Source organism: Schistocerca piceifrons, chromosome 1, assembly GCF_021461385.2.
Source record: "Schistocerca piceifrons isolate TAMUIC-IGC-003096 chromosome 1, iqSchPice1.1, whole genome shotgun sequence".
In the NCBI taxonomy this organism is placed as follows: domain Eukaryota; kingdom Metazoa; phylum Arthropoda; class Insecta; order Orthoptera; family Acrididae; genus Schistocerca; species Schistocerca piceifrons.
The window spans coordinates 1,233,130,558-1,233,151,959 of NC_060138.1; the positions used below are offsets into that span (position 1 = coordinate 1,233,130,558).

Genomic DNA, 21,402 nt, shown 5'->3' on the forward strand with positions numbered 1-21,402 from the left:
CTTCACAATGTTATGCCCAGATATTTAAACAATGTGACTGTGTCAAACCTACTAATGCTATATCTGAACATTATGGGTTTATTTTTACTACTCATCTGCATTAAGGGGATACGGAATCACCTATCCCCGCAATGTTAATATATGCCTACTATAGGGAACATTTTCTCACAAACTACTGGAGACAGAGAGGTAAAAATTTTACTGTATGTGCATTCATATGTTACAACAATACTGAAACAACAGTTTATTGTCAAAGTATTTTCTTACAGAGATATTGTACATTTATTTTTAAGTAAATTTTTTCCATCGCTTTTTACTAGACTATCACCCCTAAGTCTTTTGTAAATCAAGTAATTAAAAAATCGTTGTTTCCGTATGTAATAGGGACCTATGTCACTACGTCATAAAAATTTCAGACTTCTAGGTTGACCAGTACCTGAGATAATGTTCCTAGATGAAGTAAAAAGTAAACTTACGGGAAACGGAGAAAGAAGATTAAAACATTCCTGATCCGTAGCTAATACCCCCTTCACAGTCTTCATAATCATCTTCAAGTCTTCTTTTGGCACCCCTCTGCACCTGTCTTGCTTTTTTCACTAATGTCTTGATTATATTATCAGCATGCCTTAGTCTGTGCTGATCTAAAAAGAACATAGCACGTACCGTACGGGAACCAAGACACATACCCAACTTTTGAAGGACCTGGCATTTAGTTATATTTCCAAGATTGAAGGTTGCCACAGCATCATACACACCAAAATGTAGTGTATTAATTCCGACAAACACTGTTTTTGGGAGACGATGCCATATCACACTATTCAAGCACTCGTTGGGGTTCTGCGTTTTTCCGTGAAGACATTTCATCAGAAGACTTCTGTCAGCCAGATCTCTGAAAATGGGCTTTATTTCTGCCATGATGGCTGATGGTAGACTGTGGTGGTGAATGTATTTCTCTCCTGTTGTTAGTCCCCTATTGTATTTACACCAGCTGTTTTCACCTTTGGGGCACAAACCATGTTGTGGATGCTCATCCGTGGATGCGGTGTGGAAATATAAAGCCCATATAGCTCTCCTCATTTCTTCAAGATTGCCTGTATTTTGCCTGATTGCAAGGCCATAGCAGTTCTGAATGTGGTCTATTATGGAATCAGTCAATCTTCCTCTGCCATCCAAGGTTTTCCCATCATCTAGTTTTTTCCCTTTCATAACTGATTTTAACCTTCTCAGCCTGGCAGCCATTCTCTTCTGCACATGTCCTATACATTCAAGTTTGCTTATATTTACACTGTTCCCATATGGTTTGCTTTCCAAAACTTCTTTGAATGCTTTAGAGTCACCATCTCCCAGATATTTGACATAGCGAACATTATACCACTGTGAAGAGCGATGAAAAATTTTCTTCACCCCAGCAACCTCCATGCCACCACTACTACCATAATAATTAGCAATACAGTCATCACTGTGTTCATTTTTCAGCCTGCCTGTGCACCTACAGTATTTAGACATTATTGCAACATCAATAACCTTGCCAGTATCAACACTAGTTGCTGTTACAACACCGTTGTTGGAGGTGTGGCCCCTTTTCTGCCACGTGCCATCAAACGCCACTGTGAGGTCACGACTGCCGTCATTTTCTTCCACTGCTTCTTCCACAGCAACCTGCATTGACTTCTGTGCTACATCTTCAACTGCAGATCCTAGTACATAATTGTAAGCTTCAAACTTTGAAGGTGCACTTGGAAGATTTAGAACACCACATAGCATATCACCAGCTGCTTTGCCCTTACCAATTGCTCGCAATCCATAAACTAACCTAATATTTACACTATAAAGTTCAGTTTTCTTGTATCCATTATTTACAGTTACTGAAACCGAACTTGGAAACTTACAGCTGTATTTACAAACACTGCATATTAAATTAAACTGGGCAGCCAGGCCAACATGGGATTCTACTTTCAGAGAAACGTTTCCATGACATTTTTTGCAGCACAAACTGTTTTCAAGAGCTTCACACAATATATTCATATCAATGAGTTCAAAAACTTCATTCCCTCTATCAAGTAAATTATATTTCTCTTCCAAATCTCTTAGTTTTTTATGAGAAGCACTGTTTTCATTTGGTGTAAGTTCGTTCGGCAAATCAGTAATAAGTGGATTCACATTTTCCAACAGTGATGATGATGAACTGCTTTGCTTTGCTAATGAATCATTATTTCTTTTCTTTTGCCAGTTCACACGCTTTTTAAATACTTTTGCTTTAGCTCTAGGCATTTTCACTGCGAAAAATGAAGCACTAAATACGAAATAACTCAACAACAACTACTTTCTTATATCACACTGTTTACAAAACAGTCCCGCCACGAAGTCAAAGAGTAACTTGAGGAAACCAGAGAGAAACATTTTCGGGCAACTAGTGTATAAATAGTTGCTGGAAACCGGGATATTTGAATTCATGTCACTTTAAAGGTACTGCCAAAAAGTTCATGGTCAGCCACGAGAGACGTGTATAACTAAAGCGCAATACCCGATCTCACAAAGATATAAAAATAAAATAGTTATAATTGTAGTAGAGCTATGTATGATACGTCATTTTAAAGAGGAAACATGGCAGAATATAATACGCCAATAAAAAAAAATTCGATTTTTTAACCCAAAATCCGATTCCGTATCCCCTTAACTTACATTTTTCTACATTAAGAGCCAGCTGCCATTCATCACACCAACTAGAAATTTTGTCTAGGTCATCTTGTATCAAGCTAAAGTCGCTATCTTCAACACCTTCCTGTACACTACAGCATCATCACTGAACAACCACAAATTGCTGCTCACCCTCTCTGCCAGATCATTTATGTACATAGAAAGTAGCAATGATCCTATCGCATTTCCCTGGGCACTCCTGATGTTATCCCTGTCTCCAATGAACACTCGCCATTGAGGACAAAACACTGTACCGAGTGAGGTGGTGGAGTGGTTATCACACTGGAATCGCATTCAGGAGGATGACTGTTCAAACCCATGTGCAGCCATCCTGATTTAGGTTTTCCGTGATTTCCCTAAATCGCTTCAGGCAAATGCTGGTATGGTCACTGTGAAAGGGCACAGTCAATTTCCTTCCCTGTCCTTCCCTAATCTGAGCTTGTGCTCCATCCCTAATGACCTCATTGTCGACGGAACATTAAACACTAATCTCCTCCTCCACAAAATACTGGGTTCTATAACTTAAGAAGTCTCTGAGCCAGTCACATATCTGGAAGCCTATTCTGTATGTATGTACCTTTGTTAACAGTCTGCAGTACAAATGCTTTTCAGAAGTCTAGAAGTATGGAATCTCACTGTTGTTCTTTATCCATAGTTTGCAAAATATCGTGTGAGAAAAGAGCAAGCTGAATTCTGCATGAGTGATGCTTTGTATAGACATACTGATTCGTGGACATGAGCTTTTTTGTCTCTAAGAAATTTATTGTATTCAAACTCAGAATATCCTCTAGAATTACACAGCAAACTGATATTAAGAATATTTGTCTGTAATTTTGCAGGTCCTTTCTTTCATACTTCTTATATACAGGAGTCACCTCAGCTTTTTTCCAGATGCTTGGCGTTTTATGCTGGTTGAGAGAGTCATGATAAATGCAAACTAAGTAAGGGGCCAGTGATGTAGAGTACTCCTTGTAAAAGTGAATTAGGATTCCATCCAGACTGGCAACTTATTTGTTTTCAACTCTTTCAGTTGTTTCTCTATGTCAGAGATGCTTATTACTATGTCATCCATATGGGACTCTGTGTGATGGCCAAATGACATTACGTTTGTATGATTCTCCTATGTGAATGATTTTTGAAATGTGGAACTTAGAACTGCGAACTTCCTTCATTATCTTCCAGTGCCAAACTAGACTCGTTAATGAGTGACTGGAGGGAAGCCTTAGATTCGCTTAGCAATTTTACATAGGACTAGAATTTTTCTGGATTCTCTATCAGATCTTTAGCCAAGGTATGAGTTATGATACGTGCATGGCTCTTTTCTCAAATCTCTACTAATCTTTGCCTGTTTTCATTTGTGTGTCCTCTTTAGAACTGAGAGTGCAATGGTCGTTGCTTCCTCAGCATTTTACTCATTTCATTATTAAGCCACAATGGATTTTTCCATCCTTAATCCACTTACTAGGCACATTATTGTCCAGAAAATGATTTACAATATGTTTAAAGATTCCCCATAATTCCTCCATATCCACCACTCTGGAACTAAATGATTGCAGTTCATTGTCCAAGCGAGATGCTAACAACTGCTGATCTGCTCTTTCTAGCAGAAGGACTGTCTTAGGCCTCTTGACTGATTTATTAACTTTCGACATCATGATCACTAATCCCCGTCGCTATCTGACACCATCAATAAGATCCAGTCTGTTTGAAGCTACAAGGTGCAGGATACTTCCATTGCATGTGGGCTGCCGAACTAGCTGCTCAAGACAGTTTTCAGAAGACTTGTTCAAAACTACTTCTCAAGACTGTATGTCTGTATTCTGTGCAATGAAGCCAAACATGTCCCAGTCTAGGTTAAAGTTGCCGCCAATTAGTATTGCAAGATCTGGGTATTTATGCACAAATAACCGAAGACTTTCTTCGAATGACTCTAGAGCCATAACAGCAAAGTCAGGCACTCAATAAAAACATCTGACAGTTATCGTGCTTTCACCTAGACCTGTTATGTGCTACCAGATCCTTCACCACCACACTCAATTTCAACCTAAGTGTAGACAATATTTTTGTCAACTGCAATGAACACTCCACCTCCTAAGGTGTCTAATCTGTCTTCCCGATAAACAGTCCAAGTCTTACTAAATATCTCAGAGTATTTTACTTCGAGTTTTAGCTGTATCTCAGTCCCAAGAATAAACTGAGGTTGAGAATTTTCCTGGAAGGCAGTAAATTCGGGGACTTCATTACAAAATACCGTGACAGTTTACTGATAAATTTTTACAGTCAAAGTGTCTTTACTCTGAAGACAGTCTAATTTCTGTATATGCGTATTGATTGGTGAGTGTTCATGAGAGTACCTCAAACCTGCTGCCTAGCCTAAAAAAAAAAAAATTTAAAAAAAAATAAAAAAAAAAGACATTTACACTCCAAAAGTACTCTGCTACCCGAGTAGCTGCTTCCTTTGTGTAGTGCACCCCTGACCTATTGAGGGGAGTCCTACAAATCCCTACCCAATAATGCAGGTCCAGAAATCTGCAGCCAAGACCATCACAGAGACAATGAAGCCTTTGATTGGGTCCCTCCCCTCAGCTCCAAACCAAAGGGCCCCGATCACAACTCCGGGTACAATGCCGCAAATTGTGAGCTCTGCTTACACTCTGCAAGTGAGGCCAGCAGTCTTCACCACCTCATCAGCCACCTGTAAGAATTGAGGATGGTCACAGAACCAATGTGACAGGTATTATTGTGGCCAACATGAGTCATAACTCACAGATGACTTCACCCTGTACGCTCGACAGCTACGGGTGAGACCACCTCCACACCTCAAATGAGGCAACTTCGCACAAATACCAAGTGCACATTGTCTTTATTTCAGTGCTGAATGCTATCTTCCACAGCAGCTCCATAATGTGCCTAACATTGGAGCTCCCAATAACTAGCAAACCCCTGCCCACATGTTCCTGCTCGAACCCTGCTGAGGGTAGGTTGAATAGGCGAGGCCATATAACCAGTGTCCACATTAGGTCTCCATCTGGAGTGATGCGAATGCCTTACCTCCCGCCACTCATCCTGTGGGCCCACTGTGTTGGGTACACTAGAAGGTGCCTCAGCAATAGAGCCCAGGGTGAAACAAGCAATACCTGCAGTGTCCCATGCGATGCTCCAGAATTTCTGCCACCACTATGCTGCAAGGAGGTAGCCTGAAGGCCAGTTATTGCAGTCAATACCATATTCAGCTGTTCGTAAACTGCTCCCAGCTCCTCCTGCACCTGCACACATCCTAGCAGGACTAACTGAAGAGTCAACGGTAAAAGCTGGCAGAAACTAGATAAGCAATGTGTTACCCTCCTGACCTGTAACACTGATACCTCAATGAACTATGTAACTGGCTGTTCAGAAAAATGACAGCTGAGCTACAGACTGCCTGAAAATACACTCACATTAACAAAAAAAAGCATGAAACTAAACTTCTTAAATAGCAAATCATGCAAGCAATTAAACATAGATATACTGTTAAGGCAACACAGGAATAAATAATACGTAACTTGATGCCCTGGAGATGTGTCACAGGTGATAGCTGGCACCAAACTGAGTGCCTAACTATGCTTACTATCATGGTCACTAGTCTTTAAGCAAACAGCTGAGTAACTACTGTGCTATGCACTAATTGAATATACACTTACAAAACACGAGATTAAACTCTGAGAATCTGAGGCTGAAGGTCTACTGAATATTTACTATTTGCAAAGGTTGTTGAATAAAGTAAATAAAGCAACACTAGCAACTTCTGCGGCAGAAATCTACATTAGAAAGTAAACTCACTCAAGGCAAAAGATCAAGAAATTGCAAATTATTGCTAAACAATGTAAACAAACTGTGTACAATCAATAAGTTGCTGCTGCTGACCTTCACTGTGCTTTGAGGCTGGAGGTCATTGGCCATCTAGAGGAATCCCTCCTGACCACCCACAATCCCAAACACCTTGCCTAGTTCAGATTCATTGGGGGACATGTTCATGATCGGGATTGAGGGTGAGGACACCCTGTCCACATTCCTTCAGAACCTCAACACCTTCTCCCACATTTGCTTCACCTGTTCCTCCTCAAACCACCTTCCATGATGTTGACCTCCAGCTCAAATATGGTTACATTAGTACCTCCTTCCACCTCCTTCCTCTTTTGACACAGTACCACCCAGGACTGGAACAACTGAATTAAATTGTCTGCCAGGGCTTTAACTACCTCTCATCACCCCCTAAACTGAGGAATGTCCTACTCACTATTCTTTCCCATCCCTTCCACAGTTGTATTCCGCTGCCCGCTGAAGCTATACAATATCCTCATCCATTCCTACTCAGCCCTGCCTCCCAACCCCTTTTCTCATGACTCATATGCCGGTAACAGATGTAGACGCAAGACCTGTCCCATACATCCTCGCACCACCACCTACTCGAGTCCGGACACGAGCATCACCTATCCCATCAAAGGCAGGGCTACCTGTGAACCCAGTCATGTGATCTATAGCTAAACTGCAACCACTGTGCTGTACTCTACATGGGCATGACAACCAACAAGCTGTCTGTCCGCATGAGTGGCCACCGACAAACTGTGCCAAGAAGCAGCTGGACCACCCAGTTACTAAGCATGCACCCTATACAGAATTCTTCGTTTCAGTGACTGCTTCACAGCCTGTGCCATCTGGATCCTTCCTATCAACAACAGCTCTTCTGAATAGTGCAGGCGGGTATGCTACCAACCATATAGCCTACTTTCCTGTAGCCCTCCTGTCCTCAACCTTCATTAGTCACTGTCCTTACCTACATATACCCTTCTCTGTTCCCACTCCAGCACTACACAGCTTTCTATTCCACCAGTGCATCTACAGTCTTTTTACTTCTCTCCTTTTCCAGACCTCTCCCCACCCCCTGATCCCTCCCCCCTCGGCCCTCCATCTAAGCTCCAGAATGCACCTACCTGCCTTACCCTCTTCCCACATCATCTCTGTATGCTCCCACAAGTAGCACTTTACCACCCATCACCCCTACCCTACTATCCATCCATCCCAGAATTCTCATTACCCTCACCACCCAGATGGCCACAGCAGCCAGAGACACTGGTCATGTGCGTATGAGTTGCATTTGCATGAATGTGTGTATGTTGTCTAATACAGAAGAAAGCCTTGTGGCCAAATACTTGTTTAGCAGTATTTATGTGGTGCCTGTTTGTAACTCAACATCTCCACTACATGGTGAGTAGTGATCTATGCTTTTCATAGTATTATCAAATGTAATTTTCACCACCTTAGCAATATCCATATTTGCATCCTTTAAATTTATCTATCTGTGAAAAAAACTTTTTTGTTAATTTGTAGATAACAGCAACAGATGAGTGGTATAATGGGAGAAGCAGCAGCTTTTCGCAAAGTACTTTTTCTGCTAGTATACATAAACACATATAAAATAATCTAGGAGTAATTCTCTTAATTATCAGTGTGGGTTAGTACTAGACATAATTTGTTATCAGTATACTTTACAGAATCACCCTACAATGGTTTCATGTTCCTGTTGTGTAGTTTGACTCACTCCCCCCCCTCCCCCCCCCCCCCCCTCCAAAGGCTCTCATTCATGATGGGATGTACAGAACATGATGTATGAGTGAGCCAGTGAATGTCCAGTCATCTTGTCTCATTGTAAAAACTACGTCAACTTGATCATACTTTTATGTGAATGGTTGTTTTATTATAAATGATACTGATGTTAAAATTGGCCAATGATGATGAATATTTTTTTTGTTCAATAAAATGCAGCTGTGCAGTAAAAATTATTTCATTTAATACATTCATTTATCTGGTAGAAGTTATGTAGTTTATCAGAATTATTTAAATTCTCTGTAAGTCATGTACATCCATCATAGTGTGATACTTTTAGTAATGAGTATGTATAGTTTGAATTTTTTCTTAATACACACATTCATGTCCTTATATTTTACATAGATCATGCCACTAATTGATTTCATAAATGAGCAGCTCTCTTCCAGTGCATATGCTTGTTTTGAAATAGCTCTTTTTGTGGGAGGGATCAATATTTGTTTAAAAACATTAAAATGGTTTGTTATTCACTTACTATGGTATGACAAGTATTGGAAATGAGGCTTAGTTTTTCAGCTGGAGATGTTTTATGAAATTATTGTTGAAAATGAGGCTAAGTGCAGCCACAGAACAAAGGTAAATCAATTTCCTGAGCAATGATTTTACTAAGACCTCAGCTTTAATTCTCTCACATTATGTATATTAATAATGTAGAAATTTCACATCTTCTGTGACCAGTTATTTTATGATAACCAGAAAACATAACTGAAATTAGAAATGTAAATGAGCATGTGGCTAGGCCTCCTGTCAGTTAGATCTTTTGTCTGGTATAAGTCTTTTTAGTTGATGCCACTTCGGCAACTTGTGTGTCAAGCTGAACTTAGAGAATTTCAAATTATTAAAAATTTTCAATTTATAATATCAAGGAAAAACAAGTTCCTGTGTACAGTATGAATACCATTTGTCTTTCCAAAAGAGTATAATGAATATGGTGATGGATCGGGTTTTCTGCATTTCAATAGTTATTCATGTTTGGGATCTAATAGAAATGACAATCATTCATCATCACTTAACACTTCCGGGCTGAGATGCTGTGGTCCATACATAAGACTCTCCCCTGATGTTTCACCTTTGACTGCGGAAGGCATCCTCCAAGGACAATCAGTGAACTGCAACGAGAGCGTGAGTGAGCGCCATATATATAAGCCATCCAGAGGGCGCTGCTGTCAATCATGTGATGTCGGCTGTGCTATGATCTCTGATATAGCCAACTTTCTCAGTTGGAATTAATCGATTGTCATGCTGTTGCTGCAATGTTGAGATCCATATCTTATCCAGGTTAATGCCTTCATCTTTTCTGTTAAAATTATTGCAGTGTTTGGCAATCTCAATGGCCTCTCTGTACATTTGCTCATAACAATGCGACATCTTTGCTGTAATGGTCATCTCACTAAACTTTATTTCATGATCACCTTCCTGAAACACACGTTCCGTTACAGCTGATTTATCAATATGTCCGAGGTGGCAGTTCCTTTTATGTTCACCAAGACGGGTGTTGACGCTTCTTTTTGTTGTGCCTATGTAGACCTCTCCACAACTGCATGGAATTTTACAGACACCTGGTGCAGCTAGAGGATGTCATTTATCTTTAGTGGATCTTAAACATTCTTTTATTTTCGTAATGGGTCCGAAAACAGTTTCCACATCGTACTTGCTTAAAATTTTTCCAATGTGATCAGCGACCTTACTGATAAATGGTAAGAACACTTCCCCCTTGGGTTTGTGTTGATCCTCGTCCATCCTGGGTGTCAGTCTAGGGTGCAGTGCACGATCTAGCTCTCTGTTGGAATACCCATTCTTCTTGAAGGTCGCTCTAAGGTGTTCAATCTCATCATCTAAGTGAGCTGGTTCACATATTTTGTGCGCCCTGTCTATTAATGTTTTAATCACCCCTCTTTTATGTCTTGGGTGGTGGTTAGAATCTTTCTGCAGATAACGATCAGTGTATGGACCATGGCATCTCAGCCCGGAAGTGTTAAGTGATGACAACACCTGCCGTGAAAGCCTTCATTCTATTCATTTATCAGTTGTGGTGGTTTTAATGACATACTTTATGTAAGATGATACTGAAGTTTCACAAACAAATGAAAACAGATAAAAACAGAGTGTTGTGTATTTATTACTTGCCATTTCACTACTGACAATGAGATTATGTTCCATTTTTCTGTGTGTATATACTGTCTTGAATCTTCATTGTTATTATCATGTTTAAAATCTTTATGATTAACATAGGATGTCTCTTTCAGAGCACTATGAGATGAGTCCATATGCCACATTTGCAGTATCATCAGATTCACCTAAAACAATGAATGCAATGATACTAGACTACACCATGCAGTTCAAAACATTTGGTCATTCTGAAAATGACAGTGGCATACAACATGAATGTGTTCATCAAATCAACAAGAAACGGCAGCGAAAAGGACCAGACGGTAACTCAGACTACTTCTGTTGCATACAGGGTGTAATTTATTGCACAATGTATTAAGTTTTCTTAGTGTTATCTGACGAGGTCCATCATACTGATATACTTTGATTACAATACTACTTTTTTGGTTAGTGTACTCAACACAGTATGTGGTACTTTGTCTTGTTTCTGCATTCATTATCACTTATATCATCATGATGACCAGTCTCAGATCTCACAGAGAGTGATAATCACTGGCAGTCACTTTCTGTAACATATAAATCAGTCTGATAGTGACAAAATGCAGTGCACTATTGCATATGAATTCTAACGGTCAAATATCGCAAGTCTGGGTTTTGAGCCTACAGTCTTTGAAATGTGAATTGTGGTTTATTTGTCTCATAATATACATAATCTAAATCATTTGATTCAGCTACAGGAGACATGTCAGACTGCAGTAAAATTTCACCGTTAACAAGGAACAGCTAGTGTTAACTAACAGAATCATAATAATAGTACAATTTTGTTATACATACATATAATAAAATCTAACACTTAATTACTTCTTGCTCAAATTATCATTTCATCCCCTATAAACTCTTCCATTGAATAGTAGCATTTCTCCCACAGAACCTGCTGTAGCCTCATTTTTAAAATTTCTGGCTTCATATTAAATATGTTTTTGCCCATTAACTTCTTGTATATTGTCATACCCATTACTGTGGACTCAGTGCATATAATTTCAACTGGTGCATGGGTAGCATAAAATCATTTTTACCTCTTGTGTTATATGTATAGTTAAACTGATTATCCTCAAATAAGTTTTCTCTGCGTGTGTAGGAAGATTATAATTTCATAAATGTATATGGAGGAAACAGTTATGATTAGTAGTTTCCGGATTAATGGGCAACAAGACGCAGTTTGCTGTGCAGTACACATGTAACAGACAATTTTCTATTGCAGTTTCAGTACTCAAACATATATAAACTTTCTGATCACTTATAGAAATAAGGAGATGTCAGTGTTGTCAACATAAAAAACAACAGAAATGGAAGATACTCACAAAGATCAGTGACTAATAAATGAGAGACATGAAGACATTTGTGAAGTGACTGCTGTACACAGGCTTTTTAACACAGTGATGTTAGATCATATGAATGCTGTCAACAGACACTGGAGTTTTGGGTGGAAAGTAGTATTTATAGAATAGCATGCTGACATTTTGTGATTTTGAAAATTACATATTTGATTATAAAACTGCTGGATGCAGAGTTAATAGTGTAGATGATACATAGGTCCCATCAATGATTTGCTTTAAGTTAAGGGTAGCTGGTTAGAAAAGTATAAAAGTTCACCATAATATTTGGTTAGCACACTGTATGCCTCCATAGTGAATTTTGGTTACAGGTGCAACCAAATACCTTTTTCCGACAGAATTAAAATACTTACGAAACATTGTACAAAGCGCTTTGAAGTGCAGGGAGGTTATGTAGAAAAATAATGTATGTTTCAGTTTTCTATTATTAGAATAAATATTCCTTTTCTCAAAAGTCACATTACTGTTTGACTTCCCCTCATATGTATAAAAGATCATTTTATTTTCAAAGTTCTGTATGATATCTTAGATGACTTTACTTCCAGATGTGGTGTAGGTGGAGATCCTCTCAATAGGCAAAAAATGCTATTTGCCTCATCTGCACGATTTTGTACTTATCTCTGGTACCAATAACTTGTAAATTGCATGTAATTGCCTAGAGTATTTGGTATCTGGCTATATATTCTAATTCATTTGATGTGAATTAACTTATGGTTGGTACCAGTGGACATATCATCAAATATGACAACTCACAAATGGCAGCATGGGCATTAACAGCATAAATTATTGGTGATAGTGGAGAGAAGGGCTCCTCTATAGATAACGTATAGATCATAAGAGGGTCTAAACAGAGACCCCATATTAAAAAAAAAGTAACTGAACACCATGATAGGCGTCACAAGGACTAAAAGCACCCTGCTTGCCAACAGCACTTGGCACATCTGGATGAGCATCCGTCCAATTGTTAGCCAGTCCCAGCAGCACTTAGGTCATCTGATGGGAAGTGGTATTACCACTGTGGCAAAGCCGTTGGCATCATTATACCAAAACCAGACACTAAGTGATGTGATGTGGCATTCGATTGTTAGCTGTCTCCCTCTTGGGCACCCATCCTATGAACTTATGATTTGTGCTTATGTATGTGTAGCAATCAGACGTATGATCACACCGGATCATTGACCAAGTCATAATATGCAAAATCAATAATTCATTGTATATCATGTTGCAGCCATGTGTTTCTTTCACCATGTTATCTAATTCCTACTTTGAAGACCAGTTAATGTCAGGAATATTTGAGACATATGAGGAGTGTAAATTACCATTGTCAGAATATGAAGACCTGATGATGACAGATGCATTTTAAAAGAATAAAGTGGCTGAACCTCAGATTTTAAGAACTTTTTCTCATTGTTCTTTTATTAAAAGGTGGGAGATGATAGAAATTGGAAGAAAAATGTAATAGGTAGATATAAAATGAGTAAAAACCACTTCAGCTCAGAATAAGGAAAAGGCAAGGTATAACTTCAAAACTAGGGTATTCAAGTGAAAGTTTGATATTGGGAAACTCATTTCATTTGTTCTTAATGGTAGAATACTTTGAATCTTTAGAAATACAGTGTTTCCCTCTTCTTGCCGCATGTATTGTTCTGCCGACACCAAGCTAGGGAGCACCATGATAAGACATTGTACTTGCATTTGGCATGGCAGTGTAAATCCTCGTAAAGACCTACATGTTCCCAGATTTTCCTAAATGATTTAAAGTAAATGCTAGGAGATGCCTCATCAATTTGTGTTAATGATACTGCATTCAACTGTGACTGTGATGATCATGCAGTACTCCCCTAGAGCTTGTAACGGAGCATATTAAAGACTTTACTTTACCGAAGTATGTGATACCCTCCAAATTCAACCAGTTTAACGAGTATTTATGATTACAGAAAAGTTATTGTGTATGTTAACAATGATTGCATAACATGTCTCCATACACAGTCAACCCATTAAATTATACTGAATAACTGACCCACACAAAAGTTAATATCACTTGATCACTGATACAGCAAATGTCGTCATGTAAAAACGCTAAGTTCATCTTAAATAATTAATATGAAGTACGAAAAATAGTGGCCAACTTAGGTATTTTGGATCTCCTTGAATAAAAATCACCCAGTGAAACCTATTTGTTCACTAGGAGCGTTTTCACTCAGTATTCACGCAATCACTCCTATTTTAGACGAAAACCAATGTAATTCTTAATAATTCATGTTATTTACTTATTTATGCAAATTAGAGAAGTCAATTGACAAACTTCTAAAAAATGGCCTTTTTGTAACAAAGAATTATTCTGTCAAGTCAACAAATCTGTCTGTCATTTTAATAACATGTTAAATTATGCCACTCGATGCAAATTAATAACTTTTCTGCACAAATTATGATAACAGATGTACATGTGACTTATAAACTATATCTCTTTTTAGTAGTTCTTTGACAATGTTATAAATACAAGCAGCAAGAAGGGTCGGGGGCGCAGTCGGAATGTCACTTTGGTAAAGTGTGTTTGTGTGTTATTGTTTGAGGTGGATAAACAATGCAAAGAACATGTAAAGGAAGTACTACTTTGTGTTGTGTCATGGTCTTTGGTGGACAGTGGAATTAAGATGGCCACCAGAGTAATAAATATTTGAAGTTTTCATATTTGTTGGTTTCGCTCATTCTTTATCATCAAAAGCACATAAAAAACACGGGACCTCATGTTTTTAACCCTAGACAACCAGATTTAGAGCCAGCATCAGCATCGAGACACAGCAGCGATCCAACAAGCAGTAGGGATTACTACAATGCATTTTAATGGCGCCAACCTAACATCAAGTGCTAACAAGCTCCGTAAATGGGAGTGAAATAGTGCGATTATGGCAATTAACAATATCTACCACTAGGTAACCATTACAAGCTCTTGAACCATAGTACACCACAGAAAACAGTTATTTACTCATTCTACTTAAATCAGTAGACTGGAGTTCTTGTTAACAAATTACCTTCTTTTTAGTGTCAGTTACAGAACATACAATGTCTCTTGTGATGTTACCATAAAACAGGTCCATCTAGAGACTTCAGACAAGAGACTGCTTAAAACTGTACATCCAAGCTTGATTGTCTTTACTTCAGTATATTCCATTAAGCTTCAAGCAATCTTCTGTCTGGTGTATACCTTGCGGCTGCGGTTGGTGATGAGGTCTCTCTGCACTTGCTCTGATGTCACATCATCAGGTGCTGTGCTCCAGTGTCACCTTCCAATAATACCTCAAACAGAATGTGCACAATACCAAACAGAGACAATTACTTGCAATATGTATTTGCAGAATAATGTCATATGACATGAATCAGTACCAGAAATAATGCTTTAACTGTACACATTTACTCAGTCATATATGTCATCAAGGGAGCAGTAATTTTAGTGTGATACTCGTACATTTGTGCATATTTCAGGATTTTAAGACTCAAAATTTCTGCACCCTTTCATCTGCCGCCCTTATTAATAAGTGAACATAACTAATTTTTGTGTTTGTAAAACTACATAAACTACCACATTCATTATAGGTTTCTTTTTTATATATGTAACATCTTAATTCCTAGATCTACAACCTTAAAAAGAAGTAAATCATAGAATCCTCTTTCATTGTGATCTTAGCAAAAAAGTTCTCCTTTTTTTCATAATTATAACTAATGTGTAACTTTATGTTTGTCATAAGTGAATCCCCGTAACTTTTACTGATTGAGTTAACCGAGTTTATTGCATAAAATGATAATGATATCTTCATCAAAATGTCCAGGTCAGCTATTACAGTTAGCCACTAAGGAGGGTAGTGGAAGGAGTAGTTACTGATTTAGATATCCAGAGACTTGCAAGAATCTGATAGAGACTTATTATCGTAGACTGGCAATTTGTCTGCAAGAAACTTCAAGAGTTTGTGAGGATGTTATGCACTAATAATCCTTAGATATATGTCACCTTGGTTAATGAGCATGAGTAAACTGGCTGGTACTTGTGTCCTTTTCCTCTTAGACACAAAGAATAGTAACATATGTCAGTACATCTGATATTCACTAAACAGAATAGGAATCATCTGGGGACATGTGACACTATAAAACTTACATAAACTAGACTCACTATATGCACCCTGTAGACAAATACAAACTCTCACAGATGTCAATAATCAAGCAAATGTTCCCCTAGAAATCTTATCATACAAGAGTACACAAATTTTTAATTCAGAAAGGCCATATGAATTCTGGACATCATTTTAGGGAAGGACAGTGATGCCTTAGAACATGGCTTAATGTAGGAGAGAGACTTGGTAAGGAGTTATGCTTCTTTGCATCTTATTACTGACAACTGGTCCCTTATGGAAGCACTAAAGGACACATTGGTCCCCAGATCTGAACAGTTTTCCTCCCAGGGCTGTCACTCTACACATCTCTTATAGACAAACCATAAAACACTTCCATCAGATGTAAACCCTTTTAAGGGTACCAAAATGGATTAGTTCTCTGGTCATCCTAAAATAGTGTGTTAAGGTTAACCCTAAAGTCAACACCCACATACATCATGCAATATCAATATTATTGCCGTCTCTTAGCCAAGGCAGATACACAGCGTTATTGTACCAACAAAATGAAAAGCTGGTAGAAATTGGGTACAGTATTCACCCACTATGCATAAGTGTATATTAGTGCCTGTCCCATAGTCTCCAAAAATATCAGATATGCATTTTTCCTTTCTCTTACAGCTGCAAAAATGCCTGTTTGTTGAATTGTACTGGTGTTCCTATTCTCCACCTCCTTTTTATCTCATTCTTTGGTTAACAATTCCTTAATAGTAGTTTCTACTTCCTGTTTTAATATGTTCTCCTTTGGCCAATCAATCCATGTCAGTAATGGTTCTCCTTCTAATTTACTGCCTGTTACCTTGATAGGTGACATTTTTGTAACTGAATGTGGTACTCGTTTAAAACTGCTTCAAGATCCTTGTTCATCTCAACCCACATTGGATATCTATTATACCATAACATTCTGCATTATCTACCTAGTTCCCTCTTAATTCTTTTTGTGGGATGAGCTTGTGTATGGTAACAGGATATTAAAATATGAGTATCATTTTCGCATGCTAGCAGTTCTCTGAATTTTCCGGCACTCAGTTGTGCTCCATTATCAGACAGAAGTTTACTGGGCTTCCCTATATTTTTAAAATAGTGGTCCCTTAATTTAGAATCACCACACAGGTTGTAACTTCCATCATCAGATATAATGTTACTAGCTTAGACCATCATTCAACCACAAGAATGCCTGCCATCCCTCTCCACCCTCTAGCTAGTGGTCCACAGCCACTAACTCCCAGGGGCATTAGGTATTATTGGGCATAACAGTGAATGTGTTCCACTTGTTGCTGATTCTACCATCTGACATACAATATAGTGTCTAACAAGGGAACCTCCCCATCGCACCCCCCTCAGATTTAGTTATAAGTTGGCACAGTGGATAGGCCTTGAAAAACTGAACACAGATCAATCGAGAAAACAGGAAGAAGTTGTGTGGAACTATGAAAAAAATAAGCAAAATATACAAACTGAGTAGTCCATGCACCAGATAGGCAACATCAAAGAGAGTGTGAGCCCAGGAGCGCCGTGGTCCCGTGGTTAGCGTGAGCAGCTGCAGGACGAAAGGTCGTTGGTTCAAGCCTTCCCTCGAGTGAAAAGTTTAACTTTTTATTTTCAGTTTATGTAACAAACGCTTATATTTTCATCAATTTTTTGGGAGTGATTATCACATCCACAAGAAAACCTAAATCGGGCAAGGTAGAAGAATCTTTTTACCCATTCGCCAAGTGTACAAGTTAGGTGGGTCGACAACATATTCCTGTCATGTGACGCACATGCCGTCACCAGTGTCGTATAGAATATATGAGACGTGTTTTCCTGTGGAGGAATCAGTTGACCTATGACCTTACGATCAAATGTTTTTGGTTCCCATTGGAGAGGCACATCCTTTCGTCTACTAATCGCACTGTTTTGCGGTGTGGTCGCAAAACACAGACACTAAACTTATTACAGTGAACAGAGATGTCAATCAACGAACGGACACATCATAACTTTGCGAAAATAAAGAAAGTAAACTTTTCACCCGAGGGAAGACTTGAATGAAGGACCTCTCATTCCGCAGCTGCTCACGCCAACCACGGGACCACGGCGCTCCTGAGCTCACACTCTCCTTGATGTTGCCTATCTTGCGCATGGACTACTCAGTTTGTATATTTTGCTTATTTTTTCATAGTTCCACACAACTTCTTCCTGTTTTCTCAATTGATCTGTGTTCAGTTTTTCAGGGCCCACCCACTGTGCCAACTTATAACTAAATCTGAGGGGGGTGCGATGGGGAGCTTCCCTTGTAAGTAATTTTTTTTCTTGTCTCTACATATTCTTAAAGTAATAATATTTTGTGTGTGCAATGTACACTTCTTTGTTCTGAAATGTGCACATCACAGTTGTGTGTACCATTCTAATAGATGTACTGAAGATTGTGGCATGCACAGCACCCAGTTGTTCATTCTATTATTCTTATAGAATAACACACACTTTTGTATTTTCCACTTATCATCTTCTTGTGATCTTGTATTTTCAATTTTCTCAGTATGAGCCCCCAAGAATATCCTTCTCTCACCTTAGTTGCTATATTGTTTGCTAATTGTCCTATCTCCCAGTGGTTTTTACAGTGATACCCCTATTTTACATTTTCATGTGGCCGATACTTTAAAAAATGCAAAACTGAAGAAAATGCGGAATCGAGGAAAACTTTAAAACTCCCAAAATATGAGCAAAAAAAATATGTAATTGGCATATGTGGTTAAAAATTGTAATCCTCATCAGTAAATTACAATCTGTATAAATGAAAAATTAAATGTACAGTGCAGTATTTGTACAATAATTTGTGGTAATGAATTTCATTGGTTCTGAAAAAATCACAGATAAGTAACAGCAAGTAAAAACTCATTAAAATATTGAAATTGATATCTGGGTACAAGGTAATCAAGATATTTTCCAACATGCTACAACCACAGATTTAAACATGAGTTTTTGGGAACTCTTTCCTTCTCCTCACCCAGAAAAAAGCAACAATTGATGAACATGACGAATTAAACTGAAAACTATGGATTACGGTGAAAGGCATCAGAATCTAAAGACACATACACACTGAGCTTGAAACATACTTTCAAAACATGTTTCCAGATATTTGACTGGGACACTGTTTGGAAGCACGTTTTCTTAATGCACAGAAACATCTGTCTGTATCCATGTTGGTACAGACCAAAGGAAACAATGATTCAGGGCAGCTAATCTGTCACCACCATACAGCACTAGTGTATGTTTATATGTCGCATTGCATCATTTGTTGTGTAGAGTTGTTAGATTTTTTTGTCTTTCCTTGCTATATTAAGATTTTCTGAAAAAAGTGTAGTGAAAGAGGTAGCAGACAGTTGAGTTGTTATCTGTCTACAAGGCTGAGGGTTGCTTGTGGAATGTATGAAGCAAGCAGTTCAGGAATAGCAATGAAACACAAGACCCACTGCACAACACTGCTGCTACATCTGATAGAATACTGACAAAGACTGCATAGAAAAGAAAATAAGGTCATTTATCTTAGCTTGCTTCGAAATGCAAACTGAATACTTGAGGCTCTGGAATGAATCTCACGTTACCAAAAAACTGGGACTAACAGCATGTCTGGTACCAATTCCTTTCCTGAAATTTTTGTCTTTGTTTAAAAAAATATTGATACCATATTTGCCAGAAATTCAAAATGATTAGTTGATACCAAAATGAAATTATGGAATCTAGAGCTGTCTTCCTTATTCAGTTCCCATATGTGGCAAGTTTTTCCCACCAGTCCATCTATAGTGTGTTTTCACTCACAGACAATGATGACTGTGTGCAAAGCAGCAAATTGATTTCGTACAGTAACTAATCTGATGTTATCAACCATTACCAAGTACTACACAAACTATCCCTCATCAAAATAATATCATAGTTTTAAAACCAATTATGGAATTTTTTGATAACTGCAACCTTCTTCTGTGAAATTCTGAAATACTGAGAAAAGGCTGTATGGTCTTCAGGTCAAAAGTAATGATAAACAAATAAATGAACAAAGAATGATGATGATGCCTTTCATTTTGTTTTTGTTAATCTTCAAGTATTAATAATGCAGCAGCATGCATTTCTGCTTCCTCACCTCTGGACATGATGTGGCAGACAATACAAAATCAATACAACAAATAGCTTTGCAGGTGATGCAAATACACTGAGAAATGCTTCCTACTAGTGTGTACAGAAACAGAGACAAGAAAAAAGTTGGGAACAGATGCAAAACACTGCAGGAAACAACGTTTCCAACTGAAAAGTGTTTCCACTGGCAATGTGGATGTGGCTTAAAATATGGGGGAGGGTGTTTTTCTTCTCTAGTCAATGGCGGCGCAGCATATTCTGGTGATACATGAGCTGTAACCTCTAGTGTACTGCTTGTAAACTTTTCTGTGTTTGTTGCGTTGGGTAGCTGAACTGGAGCATTCTGCAGTATTACCAATGTGCGCTGTTTGTGCTTTGAACACATTGCTTATTCTGGTGTAAACACAGCAAATTTTGTGAAAGCACCTGTATACGGAAAAGTTTTCCTTCATATCCGAATGAATATGAAATAAAGTTAAGCCTGCTGTGATTCCAGTGTTTCTCTGTCCCAGCAATCCATTACATTTATAACTCTCCGACTGTGTAATAAAACAAGACGAAAATGTTTTTGTGAAGTTTGCAATGTGTATCGTTTAACACAAGAAAAACAATGTTCAGTATACCATGTTTTACCACAATACAGCATAAAAAATATTCTCCTCCATTTTTATACATAACTCGTGTAATCTGAGGTACTGTTTCTTGATGCTGCTGTAGTTTCATTTTGATATTACTGCATTGTCACATGGAAATCATGTAATAGTTGAAATAAGTTTCAGTGCTATCTGTTTACAATAGATTTTATTTCACACACTAGGTGTTCATTGGCGAACGTACATTGTAAAACTCACAAAGTCTGATTACATACTGTTGATACAAAATTTGGTCTAAGATTGAAATATGGCAGCGTACAAATCACCTCTATTTATATGGTTTTATACCATTATTGTCATTCGTCCACGAGACACAGAGGGCCATAGATACGGGTTCACAGGTAGATGCCATGTTTCTTGACTTCCGCAAGGCGTTCGATACAGTTCCCCACAGTCGTTTAATGAACAAAGTAAGAGCATATGGACTATCAGACTAATTGTGTGATTGGATTGAAGAGTTCCTAGATAACACAACACAGCATGTCATTCTCAACGGAGAGAAGTCATCCGAAGTAAGAGTGATTTCAGGTGTGCCGCAGGGGAGTGTCATAGGACCGTTGCTATTCACAATATACATAAATGACCTTGTGGATGACATCGGAAGTTCACTGAGGCTTTTTGCAGATGATGCAG

General features: G+C 38.3%; 1 protein-coding gene across 1 annotated transcript in view; it reads left to right on the forward strand.

Moving 5' to 3' along the window:
* The window catches only part of LOC124780123 (Down syndrome cell adhesion molecule-like protein Dscam2), a 372,570-nt gene that overhangs the window by 316,080 nt on the left and 35,088 nt on the right, over window positions 1-21,402 (forward strand). The window contains exon 28 of the mRNA XM_047253757.1: window positions 10,587-10,772. Within this exon, the coding sequence (XP_047109713.1) occupies window positions 10,587-10,772 (186 nt within the window). The remainder of the gene's footprint in view (window positions 1-10,586; window positions 10,773-21,402) is intronic.